This window comes from Gallinula chloropus (genome assembly GCF_964237585.1).
Source record: "Gallinula chloropus genome assembly, chromosome: 1".
Lineage (NCBI taxonomy): Eukaryota > Metazoa > Chordata > Aves > Gruiformes > Rallidae > Gallinula > Gallinula chloropus.
In genome coordinates, this window is record NC_140085.1 from 94,670,743 (window position 1) to 94,687,940 (window position 17,198).

Here is a 17,198-nt window from a genome sequence, read left to right on the forward strand (position 1 = left end):
TGGGTTGAATTTTTTCCTTTATAATGTGACAGCTCAGCTACAGTAATATCCACAGTAAAGCTGCTTTTCTGTTGCTATAGTTTCTGTATCACTGACTGGTTCCTTCTCAAATGTGTATCACATAAATCAGATAGATCAGATTAGGTTCTCTCCTCCCAGGTGCTGAACTAGTCTGCCTGGCTAAAATATGTGTTGTCAGAATGCCTGGAATTCATTATGGAAGGTATGACAGGTTTTAAGGTGATGGTTTTTCCCGTTTGCTAATATTGAGGTAGAAGTATCTCGCTTTTTCTTCTTTTAATGGCAAAGCATAGGTAAGACTGTACAGGGACAGGTTGTTCTATTTAGTTTCAATGTCCGTGTATCTTTTAGTAACTTTTTGCTTTTCAAAAAGCTGTTTGTGCTCCCTTCACTAGTGCTTTTATTTATGTTTTAGAACAACCCTCTCAACCAGAAATCTTGCATCAAGCAGACTTCTTAGAAACAGAGAAGCTACAAATGGTAAGAGCAGCATTCTCCCTCAAAGTTATGTGCCTGACTGCCGCCTGAAACCCCTTTACAATCAAGATGGAGGGGTGATGGATTGGGGCTCTGAGAGGGTGCGTGTGCAGGTGTGCATGCTCGCCCGCGAGAGACCGTGGTCTTACGGCCAGGCTGACCTCAGAGCGGTTCCCTCGCCACTACTGCATTAGCCCTGCCCAACTTGGCAAACAGGGGCCATCCTGGTGTTAGTCCCACCTTTGAACCAAAATTGCACCTTAGCCTCACTGATGGGATTTGTCCTACTTGAAAAACCAAAATGGATGGGGCTAAGAATTTGAACATTGTAGAAACCTTTACCTAAAGCAGCGTAAGCGAAATCGAGTTGCATTAAAGCATGGTGGAGAAAAACAGTGACTGATTTGGCTAATTCCTCTCTGTTTTGCAGCTCGGGAGTGCGTTGCAAGAGATAGTTATCCCGAGGGCAATGTTACGTGGTACAAAAACGGGAGAGTTTTGCAGCCTGTGGACGAAGGTATGTTCCAATAATGGCCAGTGTCCCTGGATCCCCAGGCACCAGTTGCGTGAACAACTGTGCTTATGAGGGTTCCTCTGCTTTAACCTAATGTATTGTTCCTTGGAGGGAGACTACTCATATGGAAGGATGAAACTGGAAGGAAAATTCTAGGCCTTTCAGAGCACCCAGGCTGCACCATATGATCTCTCTCTTCAGCTCTGGCTTTAAAACCACATCACGGGAAGGACAGTTGCATTCATTAATGCTATTGCAAAGCTCTTCTTGAGCCCGTGTAGCTAGTAGAAGCTTGTATCTAATTCCCAGCTTCTCATAAGGTATTAGCTGTCTCAATTTCACACCTGTCCAATATTGTGTTTTGGACCATGGTCATCATCTCTTTATACCAGTATTTATTTTCCAGGATATTTAGGAAGAACATTTTTTTTCCCCCTCCTTTCAACTTTGATTTTGACAGGCTGGTCAGACCATGGTATATTACTGTCTATAAAACAGAGAATGCTTACAAGATTAAGTTATAAATGTGTCCTAAAACTGGCTTTCCCAGCGTTTTGAGACCTTCCTTCTGTCTTACAAGTTAAGATGAGATTGTATTTAAAAAAAAAAACCCTACCAGTTTGCAATTATTTTGTTTGTTTGTTTTAAAATATGCAGTATGTTAGGAGTATGTTGTTGATGAAACATGTCTGGTAGACATCAGGGACAATACTAGAGAAAAACTGCAGAGTCTCTCAGGTAATTTGTCATGTTGCTTGCATGTTTGCAGCCTGGTAACAAATACAGAGCAGGCAACAAAACGTAGGAAGAAGGTCGCAAATCCTGTCTCTGTGACACTGAAACAGTATTTCCTTTGCAGTTGTGGTGATAAATCTGCAAAAGATTGTGGACAAATCAACTGGACTCTTCACCATGACATCATCTCTTCAGTATATGCCAACGAAGGAGGATGCAAATGCCAAGTTTTCTTGCGTTGTGACATATTATGGACCATCTGGGCAGAAAACAATACAGTCTGAACCAGTTGTCTTCGATGTTCACTGTAGTTGTTAAAAAGCATCTATTGCTGTATGAAGTTTACCTCAGGGGGAAAAAGCAAAATCAGAAATAGTTTACAAAATCACAGAGACAGTGCTGCTTGGCTGTTTTCTTCAAAGCTGGTTTACAGCAAGAAGGTCCAAATACATTGTGTAATTTTTACTTACCATCAGGTTCACCTGAGCTTCATTTCTTTCCAACAGTAGAATACTGAATATCAGGATGGCATTGAGAAGAGGAAAGGGGTAGCCACAAAAAGTTAACAGTGAAATGGGCTTTTCAGAACTTTAACAAAGGTTAGAGTGGTTGATTAGAGGGGCTCTCTTCCCCTGAAATATAAATACACAATATAGTTTTTAGTATACTCAGATGTTTTTTGTATTTGTGGAGTCAGCAGCAAACAGTTAATCCTAGCCATCTTGCACCAAAAATAAAAGAAAATAAAATAGTAGCTTCTCTACAGCTGTAAAATTTGGATTTTTGCAGTTAAGATTTAGTATTTGAATATTGGCTATATTGATAGTGCAGAATTTGTGTAAATAATTACTTCTAGGTGGTCCAAGTTCTAAAGCAACTCTGCATTACTGACCGACATGGAGACTGTAATTCTCCTTTGAGTAAAGAAAACAGGCAGTTGGCACGGAAAGGGGAGGGAGGGATGAAGGGAGGGTGGGTGGAAGAGGCATTTCAAAGTCTTGTAAAATGACGCTTCCACAGGGCTGTAGTAGAAGGCAGGAGTTGGAGGAGAATGAAGCAGAACAGGAGATGTGTCCAGTCAGGTATTACATCTCTGTGTGCTTCAAGTGATACCTCAGCTTGTAAGAGAGAAGTCCCTGCTTTGGGAATGATGGGGTCTGTGTATACAGTCCAGACATCTGACAGGGCCTTTAGTACACATTGTGTAACAGCTGTGTAATCCAGTTAAATACAAAGGGAATTAGTAATGCAGCCAGACGGTGTTCTCCATTGCTTTGAAAACAAGGTGGCAGGGTAGGTTCTACCTGCATGATTAGTGGCTTCTTCTTCACATGTGAAGATTGTTAGGCAGCAGAATAGGAGATCAGTTTTAACCTTGGCCAAATCAAATCAAACCTTGGAGCAGTTGCTCCTTGGTTAGACCCAGAGAAAGCAGAGTAAATTAAGGGCACCTTTTCACCAGCTGTTCCTCCAGAGGGACAACTGGCAGAACAAACAGAGAAGAAAAACTCTGGGATAGTAACTGTTTCCTTTGAAATAATACAGAGATTTCAAGCCTGCAGACACCAATCCCATCACGCTGAAGCCAGAGATTTATTTAGGTTTTGGTTTTGTTTTAAAGTTGAGTGTCACATTTCACTGGGGTGTCTGTCATCTGTGGAGCCCTATGACCATGAGTGACTCCTGCTGTGAATGGCAGACATTCACCGTAATGTCACATAAGTGTAATGACCGGAAAGCCCTTGTTGCTGTTACTTGCCAGGAGATGTGCTGCTGTCCCCGTTTGCTCACCACTTCCACACATTAGGCTACTTCACCAGCTAAGAACCAGGCTCTTGCAGATCTCTGAGAGACACCTACAAGGTGGCTTGCAATTAAGAAGGAAATGTGAAAGAAAAGGAAGGCTGTACACACAGCACTGCTGGACATCACAGGCACTCCCTGTTAAAGATTTAACGTTTTTTAGGCTGGTTCTTTTCATCCTGATCTAGTAATACACAACTTAATTAAAATAGTTCTTCCTCCAGAGATGGGCAATATCATTGTAGTGCTAATTAGCCAACAGTGGGAGGCAGGCACTCCCTGTAGTACCCCTTCAGTACCAAGGTATCAACTTTGGCTTTAGAGTCTGGGGTTATCCAGTCTCCTTTCTGAGTATTTTCATTTGCTGCAGCTTCAATTCCTTACTCTGCTCAAATGTATCTCCAGGTGAATTTTTTAAACTCTTCGTTAATAGACATCCAGAGCTTCAATGGATGGATTTCTTGACTGACGTCAGTTGATAATAATGACATGTCTGATTTGGTTTTGTTTTTAATTTGGTTCAGTGAACCTAATTAGTTTCTTTCTCAATAAATGTGGTATTTTTTTATGAGTCACTGTACTGCAGATGAAAAAAAATTATGGACTCCAACTATTAAGAAATAGAAGTCTAGCTTTTTTTTTTTTTCTCCCAGATTGAATGTCAAAACTATCATGTCATCATAAAGATGACCTTGCTGTTCATTCTGGTGTCTAGTGAGATTCCTTGCAACTTACCCACTTACCAAAAAGAAACGGGGAGAGCACGCTTAGAACTATGCCTGCATGAGAAGTTTTTTTAAGATGTTCAATCAGGATTTAAGAAATGTTTTGCTTTTGAGGGTTTTTTTATAGCTCTGGGATTTTTGTGGTTTTTTCCTAGCTCAGTCGCTAATATCCAAGTGTTTAACAGCCAGTTGATACCCTGGAAGCAGCCAGCCACCGTAACCTAGTATAAGAAGAGTGAATTAAGCTTCTGTCAAGCCGGGTGCTAGTTGGAAATGGATAACTTAGCTTAAGTAGCAGTAGTTATTTGAGGCTCTGTTTTGCAGCTGTAGCAAACAAGCTACTGAAAGTAACATGAGTAATACAAGAGAACTCCCCGAGCTGTATGGTTTGATGGTATCTCAGATATCTATATTGCTTAGACTCCAGTTGTGTTGAGATCTGCTCAGGCAGTGTGAACAGATCAGGCAAACTTTCCAGTCGTGCCCTGTTGTTAAGGATCTGTCTTGTCATGGGTAAACTCCTTTACCTGACAGATCGGACATAAAGACACTTGGTACTCATGCTGCTTCCAGCATTGATATTTTTCCTGAAATTATGCAGAATGATGATGTCAGCTGTGGCCGTGGCAGTTCTGAGACAGCAGCATTCATTTACTAAATACCTGCCTTTTGCTGCTGGCTCAAGGAGTTTTGCTCTTGGAGAAAGCAGATACAAAGTCTTGGGTTTGCAAAGGCACAAGGTGAGATGGGCCAAGCCAGGGATATGTGCCACCCAGAGGCAAGATACACGTTCACCGCACTCTTCCTGTTTACCAGTGACAGTAGGAGAACACATTAGTCATGCCAAGCAGCGCTCAGCATTGCAGTGAGCACTGTGTCTTCCTGTCATCAGGTTGTGTCTTCCCCAGAAGGGTGACCTGTTCCACCTACAGAACAACTTAATTAGTCTTTTGCTATTGTAGATTTATTTTTGTTTTCCAGTGTAGAGAATGAAATTGAAGCATTGTTCCTGGTTGGTTGCGGTAGGTAGAAGGGTCAGAAAAGGGTGGTTGGGAAAGACCGGTGGTTTGCAAGGCTGTCCTTCTTGTTTCACTGTAACCAGTTCTGTTCATCTCTGTGGGAAAGCCTGCTGCTGAGTCCCCAAGTCATCCCTTTTTGGTCTTCTGACAAAGCCTAAGCAGTTCCAGGGTGTATCTAGACATCTCTATGATAAGTTTTTCACATTCAGTCACCTTGAGATAAACTTGACGGAAGGAGAGACAGGTTTCTGCGGCAGGCCAGCTTACCAGACACCCCCTGAAACTGTTGAGGGTTTTTTGGCCCAGCAGCCACCGAGGCACATGCATGTGATTGCTGGTCCCCTCCTTCATCACATCTGCTGCATTCCACACCAGCAGGGATGCTGGACTTCCCCTTCCCAAACAAAGTTGTGCTTCAGCATTGAAGGGACTGAGATGGAAGCTGTTTGGACATGGAAAGGAGCTGGGGTCTTTACTTTGGAAGGAAGGAGGGAGGATGCAGCCTCGCCTGTGATCAGGGGTGAGATACTGTGTTAGGGCTCTTAGTCATCGAGTGGCCACAGCAGAATGCAGCTCCTGTTCTTGAGAAATCCCACAGCAGAAGACAGACATGATGAATGCCTTAAGGGTCGAAAGGGCTGTAGGGCACATGCTTCACTAAACACACAAAATCAACTGTCAGGCAAGGGTTTCTCTTCGGTGTACATTTTTTTTGGCGTCTAATAAGGTGCACTGTACTGTGTCTTAATGCAAGACTGGTGTCTTTGGTGGAATTTTGTTTATTCATTGGAATTAAAGCAGAGTGAGTTATCTGCCCATATTATTTCCTTTAATTTTGTTCATTTTGCTTTGGTTTTGGAAAACTATATTTAGGCTCCTACTTGGAAAGAACAGCATTTATTAAAGTATATTCTGCCTTTGCCTTGAAAAAATTACCGAAGTATAATATAAGTTATAGTTCAACTTCACTGAACATGACAGAAGTATGTTACATTTACAGTTCTGTCGACTATGTTAAGGGTCCTATTATGTTCACCAAATTCATCTTTCTGAAAGCCTGTAGTGATCAGCATATAGAATAGGCTGAACGTAGTCGCTTAGTTCTTATTTATTTCTTTTTAATGGAAGCAGGCTATTGTCTAGTACTAACGTTGAGAGCTTCAGTTGTTTTTCAGAATGCTGCCGTCCTCCACAAACAGTGAGCTTCACAGAGGACAAGTTAATCCCTCATAATGAAATCACACCATGAAACTATTCACACTGATCAGGGTTCTTTTTATTATTTTTTTTTTCTTTTAAGCATACAACATGGTTGTAATCATTGCGGTTTCAGTTGCAGGTATTTTGGCAAAGAAAAATGAATTTCCTATCATATGATTTCTTTGCTCTTACTTTGTTTGCAAAAATGTGGGAAGTGTGATTAACTTCAGTTCTTTTGTAAAGAGATCTGCGCACGCCAAAGCCTTCACCTGCTTCGTTATGAAATCACCTATTCTTCGGCTGTGAATGTCATACGCCTTGGGTTACTGCATGGGGTTTTTTTGCAGAAGCTCTTAAATGTGTACATTATTTTCACAGATCCAACAGAGAAGGTGACTATTCAAGTGCAGTCACAAAGTGTTACCATTAAAGAAGGCGATAACATCACTCTGAAGTGCTCAGGAAATGGCAACCCCCCTCCACAGGAGTTCCTGTTTTACATTCCAGTAAGTCCTGCCTCGCTGTCACTGCATAGTGAAATATTCTGCATCATCCCTTCCTGCAGACATTGCTATGTGTCAGTGTATACGTGATTTTATAACAAATGGAGGAAGGAATTCGATGTGACTAAAACTGAAGATCTATCAGGCTCTTTGAGAACACCTCACCCGAGCTGGCAAAATGTTTTGAAAGAACCTGTCCTTCCCCCCACCCTCCCCAAAGTTGTTTGAGCTTTGAACCTGCTAAAAATTGTTAGGCTTTATTTCCCAACATCAGATATTTTGATAAGCAGTTTTGACAAAAGGGGTTTAGCGCTTTGAATAAAATCACTTCATTGGTTGTCATAACAGCCAAAGATCCAGAAGTGAAAGTACAGGAAATTAACTCGGCTCTTTTGGACTTTCAGATGAATTTTCATGCAATGTCCTTTAATTAATTAATTAATTGGTTGGTGGCAGCATGACAGGACAAATCTGTCAAATGCGTAAGATGCAAATAGAGAAAAATACAGGCTTCCATTAATCTTCTTAGAAGTGGTGAAATCCACAGACAGACGTGGCTTTATATTCTCAGATTCCTAGTCCTGCTTCCCACGTCCCGCTTCTCTCTCTCGTATTTTACATCCCACTTTTTGTTCCTACGGCAGTAGTGAGCAGAGCTGATCTCAAGAGGGGCCAAAAGCAGTGGCATGCTTTCATGTATCTCAAAAACCACGTGTCACACTTTGAACGTAATCCTCCTCTACTTTGGACTCCTGGCATGTTTGAATTGCTGAAGAGCGGAAAGGAAAACGAGGAGCTGAAGTCCTCTTATCTGAGAACAGCCGTTTAGATTTAGTGAGTCATGCTAGGAACTCACTATATGCCAGGGAAGAAGTGTATGGTATCTGTCCTTGCTCCGTGATCTCAGTGAGCGAGCTAAACATCCCAGCTTGTCTTATCTGGAGCCTCCCTGCTACCTGATACTAGTCAAGGAGAGCTGGAATTGGTGATTCCAAGGCTCACGGGTATCATAAATCTCTTTCTGGGTTCAGAGATATGAATTAGGGTTTCATTCTGTGCTTGTTTCAAAGCTGATCCAAGTCCATCAGTTATAATAGTATGGAAGCTGGCGCCGTGGACAGCCAGCAAGCAGCGCTTGTGGGCTAATTCAAAACACCCGCTTCTGTAGGTACCTAGAGAAAGTCAGTGTAAGTCAGTGTATACCCTGACAGGCTTCCACACCATAGAGCAGGGTTGGTTTGTGCTGTTTAAAAATGTATAATGCAGCACACTTATTTCATGTTTTTTCCTGAACTTAATGTATCATTTCAGATACAGATTTAGAAACACAAATTGTTTTGCTCTTGTGATTTTTCGATCAGTCCCATTTTTTTCTGCTAACCTTTCAGATTCTGGGTTTTTTATGTCCTCTTAAAATAATGTGGTCATTCCGTTCAAGAGTAAGCTGGCAAATGTAGCTGTTTTCTAGAACTATGTCACTGTGCAGGAAATAAGGCTTAACATTATTAATAGGTGATTACAATTCAATGATGCTCTGCCTACATATTTTGGCGTACTTAAGGATCCTTATAATAATAAAACCCTCAAAAATGGAATGTCTTTAGCAAGCCTATATACAATAAATGTTTTGCTTTCCATCCACAGGGAGAGACAGAAGGTATAAGAAGCTCAGATACTTACATAATGACAGATGTGAAACGAAATGCAACAGGAGAATACAAGTGCTCTCTGACCGACAAAAGCATGATGGACTCAACCACCATCACTGTGCACTGTAAGTCACGGCGTTTTGCACTCCTAGTTAGGCTACAAACCTCTCTTGCACCTTCTCAGATGGCCTTGCTTTGGCAAGGAGTCCAATTAACCTACAGGAAACCTGAATGATGTGATTGGTCTAAAGGAGTATCAGGTCTTTGTAAAATTTTTTAAAATGCATTTCTTTTTGAAAACCTTACTTTTCTCAATTCTGTGGCTTAGATAAAAGGTCCACTTTTCGTAGCCTATGTACAGTACATGAAGTTATTGTGCTGTCACATACAGTGAAAATTGTGGTATTTTGTGTTTCACTCGTGAGTGTCTGTGTGGCAGATTACTCTGCTCCAGCTGTGCCTTAGAATGTACTCAAGCACACAAGCTGACCCACAGTGGTATCACTGAAGGTCATTCTGCACAGTCAAAGTCACATTAGCCTAATACCCTTTCATCTAACCTCAGTGAGGTGTAAAGGGCCTGGAGAAGACACTTGGGAACTATGTTCACACAGAACAAATTGCTTTTTTCACTTTTCCCAGAGTCATGAAAGATCTGGAGCTGAGTAAAGTTTCTTCAACTGGATGCTACAGCATTTACTCATGTCACTTTAAAAGCAGCTGTCAAACCTGTTGAGCCATTGAAGCAATGGTTGTTTTTCAGTAGTTGCTTTTAATCTCTCTGTGTGAGCAAACAAGAGCAGGAACTCTTTCCAGCTTCGCTATACTACCACAGGCTGTGAAGTGAAACAAACCAGTTTTACCAGGTTTCCCCTAAAAACATTGATGATCTGTCATCTTCCTAGAAGCCCAAATACCTTTAATAGTTTACAGGTTCAGAGGGGTGGGATAGATGGTAAAGTTTAAAGGCTTCTATAGTAGTTATAATTTACCTAAGAGGAAAATTCCTGTACTGCTGCCTCTAGCTGCCCGGTATCAAAGGCAGCTTGCTGGGAGTTTGCTCCAGTATAACTGACCCTTGTATTTTACTCCAAGTGGATTACATGTCTGCTTGTACTTCCATAAATAGTTACTCTAAAGGATGGCTTCCTCAGCTCCGAGTTATTTATAACAAGCCAGTTTTCCTTTCTCCGCTATTTTGTCTGCGTGTCAGGAGAGCTTTACTACACGAGAGAAACATGTATTTTCTTGACAGAAGTCTTTCCAGCATTGGCAGCTAGTGCAACTACTCAGAACTCGCAGGTGCAATCCACTACACTATTGCTTTGCTTCACTTGGAGTTCGTTTGGTTTGGTTTTCCTTAAATGCCTCTATCTGCAATAAAGCTGCTGCTTAATGAGGCGCAGTGGCCTGGAGTACTTCAGTAATTCCTGAATCCCCAGTCTGTGCCTTTCCTTTAAGCTAATTCTTGTCTAAAACGTTTCTGCAGCATGTTTTCTTTTGAGGAGAATCCTTCTGAAAAAGGCGTAAAATTCATCTTTCAGTTGTTTACTTTACAGTAATTTTTCAGCACAAGTCAGTAATATTGAGATCTTCAGAATTTTTATGCCTCCATGATGGTTTTTTGTCCTTCAAATAATACTTAGTAGTCGCTATCAAATCCTGCTTTTCCTTCCTCTTTCTTTATTGCTTACCATTTCACATGTGGATGAGTATTTCTGTCCATGCTGTTACACTGAAACCCCACAAAACCAAACCAAAAATAGTCAAGATAATCATTTTAGTTTAAATCAGTGAAACGATTTATAGTAATTTGTTACATTTCAACTGTACTGCTTTTACCCCAAACAGATTTTATTGAGCATTTTACTTCCACTGGTTCCTTTCAGTGTCTAGGTAGGGAAAGCTTCTTGCTGGTATGAAAAATACATTAGCTCATTATAGCCCTTAACGATTTTTGTAGCAAAATATTCTGGCTCAACACCAAAATCTTTTTCTCTGAGATGAGTGTAAATTATGAGATTCATAGAAAGCTGAAAATTGATATTAAAGCATCTGAGTTGCCCATAATGTTTATGGAAATACTTCATTTGTAAAACAGATTGAGGGGGAAAGAAGGAGTCTCTTCTTTACCCACAGAGCAGAAGGGACAAACTGGACAACCTGGGCTTTTCCCCACCAGAACAGGCGCGGGATCTGTGCTGCAAAGTCCTAATTTAAAGTCCGTCAGAGGCAAGTGCTGGTGGTTGGTGTGATTTGTCCCTCAGCAACAGAACAGGATTTATGTTGTGGGTTTGTTTTTTTTTTACACTAGGTTGTTAATTTTCTGCCAGTTCTGCTCCTTGAGTGAGTTCGCCCGGGATCAGATGAGCAGAACAGGCAGGGGCCAGGAAGGAAAAGGGAGGCGGCCAACGCAAAACCTGCTTACTACCAGTTAAACTGCTACAGAGTGTTATCTGAAGAAATAGGTTTGCAAACCTCCTGGTAAATTAGAGGGCTTAGAAATACTTAGCATTTGTGTTTCTTCTAGGTACTATTTGTAGCCTTTTCTTGTGCTACAGACACGTTGAAAATACAGGGGAATTTGCCTTTTGAATGTTTCATGGAAAAAAAATCTGTTCTCAGTAAGCTAGGAGAATTTTCTGGCTGTCTCCTAATGTGCTTGGGGAGTTCAGACTACAGGCAAGTGCTGTGCTGTTTTCCCAGTCACAGTACAGTATTCCATCGGAGGCCTCCTCTTTCAGCCTGTCCTATATGTGCCACAGAGTTTCCAAACTGAAACGTTTGCTCCCGCCTTCCCATTTCGCATTAATTCCATACCTCTCTCACATCATGTGCTAATACATGCAGAATGCGCTCTTCGCCTCTTCCCTGTCCTACTTGGTATGCAAGGACCGCGCCGAAATCAATGCGAGACTTGGAGTGAGACCACATTAAGAGTTAGCATATATTGAAAACGGTGCCTGATGAGAAGTTTGTTTATGATGAGGAACGTTTTCAAAGCCAAACAGGAAATGTATGGAAAATTCTTGCAACAAAGTTTTTTCTTTCAGTGGCAAGGAAAATTAATTTTGACAGTCTTCTGTATGCGAGAAACGGCTGTACCAAGAAGAGATTATTTACTAATAGAGCATATAAGTTGAGAGGTCAGAGTATTTACATCTCATTTCTTTGTGGGCCCTGCAGATAAACTGGCAAATCGAATTGCTGTATGTAGAGTTCCTAGAGGGGATCCGATGTGAAACAGTAGTGTAATTCTGTACTTGCCTCGTAAATCACCTTACAAATACTGCTCCCAGCTATGCAGTTCATCTCACCGCACTGTAAATTCCCCTGAACTTGTATAGCAACCAAGACCACTGTGTGAGAGGGATGGTAGCCTGAGTTACACCACAGAAAGGGGAGGGGTGGGGGGTGCAGCCGTGCTACCTTGGCGATGGATTGTACTGGTCTCACTGTCTGTCTGATGAAGGCCAAAACTTTAATGAGTTTCTGTTTCCTGTGCTGTGTGGGAGAGGAATCCCTCCTGCATGGTCTTCAGTGATCTCCTGGGTGTGAGGTGCTATCTATCTTGCTTCAAAGAACAAAAGGATAAGTAGATGTTGAAGGAAAGTCACCCTGAGGGGGAAAAAAAAATAAATTAAAATCTTAGCTTTTTCTTCAACCACTCCTCTGCCTTGAGAGTTTGTGCTCAGGAGTAACAGAGCAACTCATCCCATGGATGACCTGAATCTATATACAAATGCTCACTGGCTGAGTCTTGTCTTTTTTCTTCTTTCTTTCTCGTGGAAGTGGTGGCAAGAGCCGGAGTGCCTTGCTAGCTGGGTTGCATTTACTGGTTTGGGGAGGCAGGGGGAGAAATCCCCGTAGGAATACAGAAACAAAATGCCATTTTGTCTCTTTGGTAAGATCTTTACTTTCCTCGTGCAGGGATGAAAGCGCAGCTCTTGTGACCTCTCGGACAAGCCATCAGACATGCAGCACAGATAATAATACAGACTAACAGTACAGGATGGGCCCTAGTTGTTCCCTGAAGTTCTGCCTTTAATTATAATGGTGTTCCCAGGGCAACCACTGAATAAAGCCAGTAGCTAGTTCACTGGTTTTGTTAAGGTATTTTCGCTTTCTCCTACCGACTGTGATTTTGCCTTAAGCTTTTTTTAAACTCGGCTGGAAAGCCAAGAGGATGTTTTGCAGTCCTTTTCCAGCAAGTACTATATCCGTGATGGAGTCACGTGGGCTTGCCATCCGACTCTGTGTATGTCTGTGTGTGTGCGCATCTGTGGCAGTCAGTCAGCCAGGCAGCTTGGCATACAAGCAAAGCACTGTGAGAGGGGAAGCAAAACAGAGGTTTAGCTTGGCAACTCTGCTTTTCTTGCCGTGTAGGACTTTTTTTTTTTCGTTTGTTTAAAAGAAAAAATCGCTAGCCCCTGAAATCTATATGCTAGGAAAAATGTAGAGCCCTGTTTCCTGGCCTTTCTGTTCCTGGCTGTCACCCTGCCTTGTGTCAAACACAGCTATCGCTGACTCTGGGATTTCCCTGGAGCCAAAACAGGTCAGGTAGAGCTTGGACTCTGAGTTACACAAAATTGTCCTTTTAAGTTGCAAATGAAAACGGATAAATCAAAGGGCCGCATGTCTAGCTCTCCAACCCTATAAATCAGACCCATCACCCCCTACAGTCAGCACATTTCACGCATCCTGTGCTGACCATCCTTGTCCTCTCCAGGTGCTGAGGATCAAAATCAACTTGTTTTGTCAGATTCAAGAAAGTTACCCCTTGTCCTCCATATCCTCTTCTCCCCACTTACTGTTCTGGTTAATCTGTCCCCACCTGCCAGAGTCTTTCTTTGAAGATACTTTCCTACCTGGTCCGTAGCAAGCTACCCTCACAGCAGTCTGCGCGTCCCCTTTCAAGAGGCACATACCACTATGTAAAGTACTCCTTCAGCTTCTTGTACCTCTTCTGTCATTCTTTCAGCAGTACAAGGTGGAAAAAAATGTATCCATTTGTCTAGTGATTAGGGAGTTTTTTGCTTTTCCTTTTAGCTTGTAATTAGAGTAAAAACATGAATGTTCTGCAGTGCCTATTTTAGAATCATTCTCTTCTCTCCCTTACTTGTTAAATTGATTTAGATTTTATCAAAGAACTGAAATCTTGGATTTAATAAGCACAATTAGTTACCTTTTCTTTCCTTAATAAGCATTTGAAATGGGGCAGGCATCCTGAGATGAACTTTTGACAAATGTTCTTTCTATCCTAGATCTGGATTTGCAGCTTACTCCGAGTGGAGAAGTCACAAAGCAGATTGGGGAGGCCCTGCCAGTGTCATGCACGATTTCTTCTAGCAGAAATGCAACAGTGTTTTGGATAAAGGTCAGTAATTTGCCTATTTCACACTTCATGTGAGTGTTCACCTCTTCACATTACTGCTGCTACTTCAGTGTTTTGGAAGTAAGGAAGCCATTCATCGGGCTTTTTAAAGAACATTGTTGAGATAAGTCTTACACATATTGCTAAAACAAGAGCTGCTGACTCAAGTTGATGACTAAAAATCAATTACTGTAATTATCAGCTTAGTTTTCAGTGATGCCTAATGTAAAGCAGAACTTTTTTGAAACAGTCTGCACAAGGCCCTTGGAGAATCAGCTCCATCTAAGAAGGAAAGCCCTCTTGGGTTCATTAGTCGTTTCCTCAGAGGCGAGCTTGGTTCCAGTAACCGTGATAAAAGGGCAAGGCAGGCTGAGAGATCAGATGTTAGCGACTGGCGTTCAGCGGCTGATGAGAAAGGTAGCTACCTTAAATGGGGGGTTTAAATTAAACCTGTAGCGCTGGAAACTAAAAATAAGGATACCTGATGGTTGTTTAGTAGCGTATGTTGATCTCATAAGCCTAGTTCCTAGGGGAGAGCTGTCTGTGTGTCAGACAGCTTGTACCACTCGTGGTTTTGGCTTCCCTACTAGGAAAGCTCAGAACTAAGAACTGCTCACATCTGTGCCCTTGCTTTGAAAGTGAAAGCTGTTCCAAGGAGAAGGGAGGTGGCTTTTATAAACCTTCATGACTTTGCACTTTTCATGCTGTTATGTCGCTGTCAGCTATTCAAATGTAGTTATTGATGTAGGAGAAGTTTAAGAGTGAGGCTCTAATCTACCAAAGGATGTGAAAAACTCTCTGGATAGTAGTCATATTTGTAATTTAGAGGTTACTATGTTCTGAGTTAGAATTCAGAGATTGACTTTTTTCTTTATATCAGGACAATACCAGAATGCAAACTAGCCCATCATTTTCAAGTCTTCAGTATCAAGATGCTGGAAACTACATCTGTGAAACTGCTCTACAGGAGGTTGAAGGGCTAACGAAAAGAAAGACACTCAAACTTATTGTGGAAGGTAAGGGAGCAGATGGCTGTGAGTATTAATTGTCCTTTTCAAACCAAATGGCTAACTGTAATATTGTTCTTGTAGGAAAACCTCAAATCAAAATGACAAAGAAAACCAACATAAATAAATCATCCAAAACAATTGTCTGCCATGTGGAAGGTTTCCCCAAGCCAGCAGTGCAATGGACAGTTACTGGTAGCGGAAGCATCTTAAATAAAGCAAGTATCTTTCTCATTACTTTTTTCAGCAAAAGCTTGTGCACAGGAGATAGGTGCAATTTAAAATCAAGGAGCACTTCCCAGACAGTGAGATGGAGGAAACTTAAGTCTCTTTCATTTATCTAAGAGAAGGTTAAGTGGTAACTGGAGCTATGTGGTACTTAGGTGGATGATTTCTGATGATAAAGGTCTTACGAATCGAGCAGGTGAAGGCACGGAAGTTCAGCTGGCTGCAAGCATAAGCTAAAAAAGAAAAGGTTACAAATACATTTTTAAGTGAGGGTATTCAGTCATTTCATCTGGGTAACATGGTGATTTTTGCCACTGCATAAAGAATTTACAAATAATGATGGAACTATAGAAATTAGATCAGAAAGCAAATTGGGGTGTGACGTAGGCATTAACGGAGTGAAATGCAGTGAAATGTGGCACGTCCAAATGAGGAAGTACAGCCAATGTGGTTCCTTCTGGGCTTTGCAGCTTTTATCCTGATTTTTACAGTTGGTTCTGCGTGGCTATACTGCTTGTTTCTCACTGGGAACGGAACCATAACGCAGCCATCCTGGGGGAGAAATAAGGAGTATCCGTTCGCAGCAGGAAGAATACCTGGCAGATAGGCAAACAGCAGTATTTGTATATTGGTTACCAAACCCCATGCAAAGTATTGCCACGTTTTAGCTTTAGGAGGAAAAGTAAATGAGACATCTATACAAGCAGCCAGAGACTGGAAATACGATGCACGACGCTCCTCTGCATTTCATTATTCCGTGAGGTTTTGCTATAATCCTACAGAAATTATGTGCAGCTGTCAGAATCTGTGCCTTTCCCTGAAGCTGTTGGGCAGGAATTGCCTTGAAGCTGTACAAATGATTGAAAATAATTTTCTCTGGACATTGAATTAATCTAAGAGTGACATACAGCAAATTTAAGGAAGAACTTGACTCACTCTTACAGTACAGATACCCCAGGTACTGCTAAACACACATAGCTTGACAGGCTAATGCCCAGTGTGGAAACAACGTGGAGAAAGTGGAAAACCTGCAGTGATTATTTTCCTCCTAAAAACATAAAGAAAAAACAGCAAGATGGAAAGAAATTATGACATAGATGTTTAAGGTTGTGGTTTTCTTTGAGAATTTTGTCACTTGAAATATTTTCTAAACAGTCAAAAGAAACAAAAGCAAATAGAGAACATGGTTAACTTTCTCAAAACCCCCTCTTTGTCCTACAGTGCACACTGTACAAAATGTAGCTGGGACTGGATATCGTGGCCAGTGTTTTCTAGCAAATATTCATGTTGCCATTTAATAAAATAATGCTTTGTTTCTGTTAACAACAGTTTGGAAAACTGAAATATTAGTTATTTCCCCTCTAATCATCTTTGGTGTGTACTACTGGTAACATATGCATTGTTCTTTGCATTTTTCAGGGATACTGATCTTTACTTTTTTACTTTTTCAGACAGAGGAGACCAAATATGTTAATGGAAAATTTTCCAGCAAAATTATAATTTCCCCTGAGGAAAACGTGACTTTAACTTGCATTGCAGAGAATCAGCTAGAAAGGACTGTGACCTCCCTGAACGTTTCTGCTAGTGAGTGTCTTCTAAGGACCATTTCCTTAGAGTTTCCCACAAAGTACCCACTCATATGAAGAGTGGGTCTTCATAGTAATGTCAATACTAAGATATTTAACCATTTTTGTCTTAAGCAATTGGAAATCCAGTCTGGATCAGGAGCACATAAAATTTAATCATAGCTTTCTAGGTGAAGTCACTCAGGCTTCGTACCTTTCTTGGCTATCTATCCTGTGTGCAATATTTACTTTCGTAAATAATAGTACATAATAGAGTGAAAAAATACTGCAACATAATACATTATTTACAAAGACCAAATTCTTTTTTATTAATAAATTAAAATAATATTTTACTCCCCAAATTCCAGTTTATTATTA

The 17,198-nt window shown here is 41.2% G+C and overlaps 1 protein-coding gene across 1 annotated transcript in view; it reads left to right on the forward strand.

Annotated features, from left to right (window-relative positions):
- The window catches only part of ALCAM (activated leukocyte cell adhesion molecule), a 118,552-nt gene that overhangs the window by 91,479 nt on the left and 9,875 nt on the right, over positions 1-17,198 (forward strand). The window contains 10 exon segments of the mRNA XM_084272197.1: positions 437-501; positions 929-932; positions 935-1,015; positions 1,872-2,054; positions 6,873-7,000; positions 8,642-8,771; positions 13,911-14,023; positions 14,901-15,036; positions 15,112-15,249; positions 16,711-16,839. Of these exon segments, the coding sequence (XP_084128323.1) occupies positions 437-501; positions 929-932; positions 935-1,015; positions 1,872-2,054; positions 6,873-7,000; positions 8,642-8,771; positions 13,911-14,023; positions 14,901-15,036; positions 15,112-15,249; positions 16,711-16,839 (1,107 nt within the window).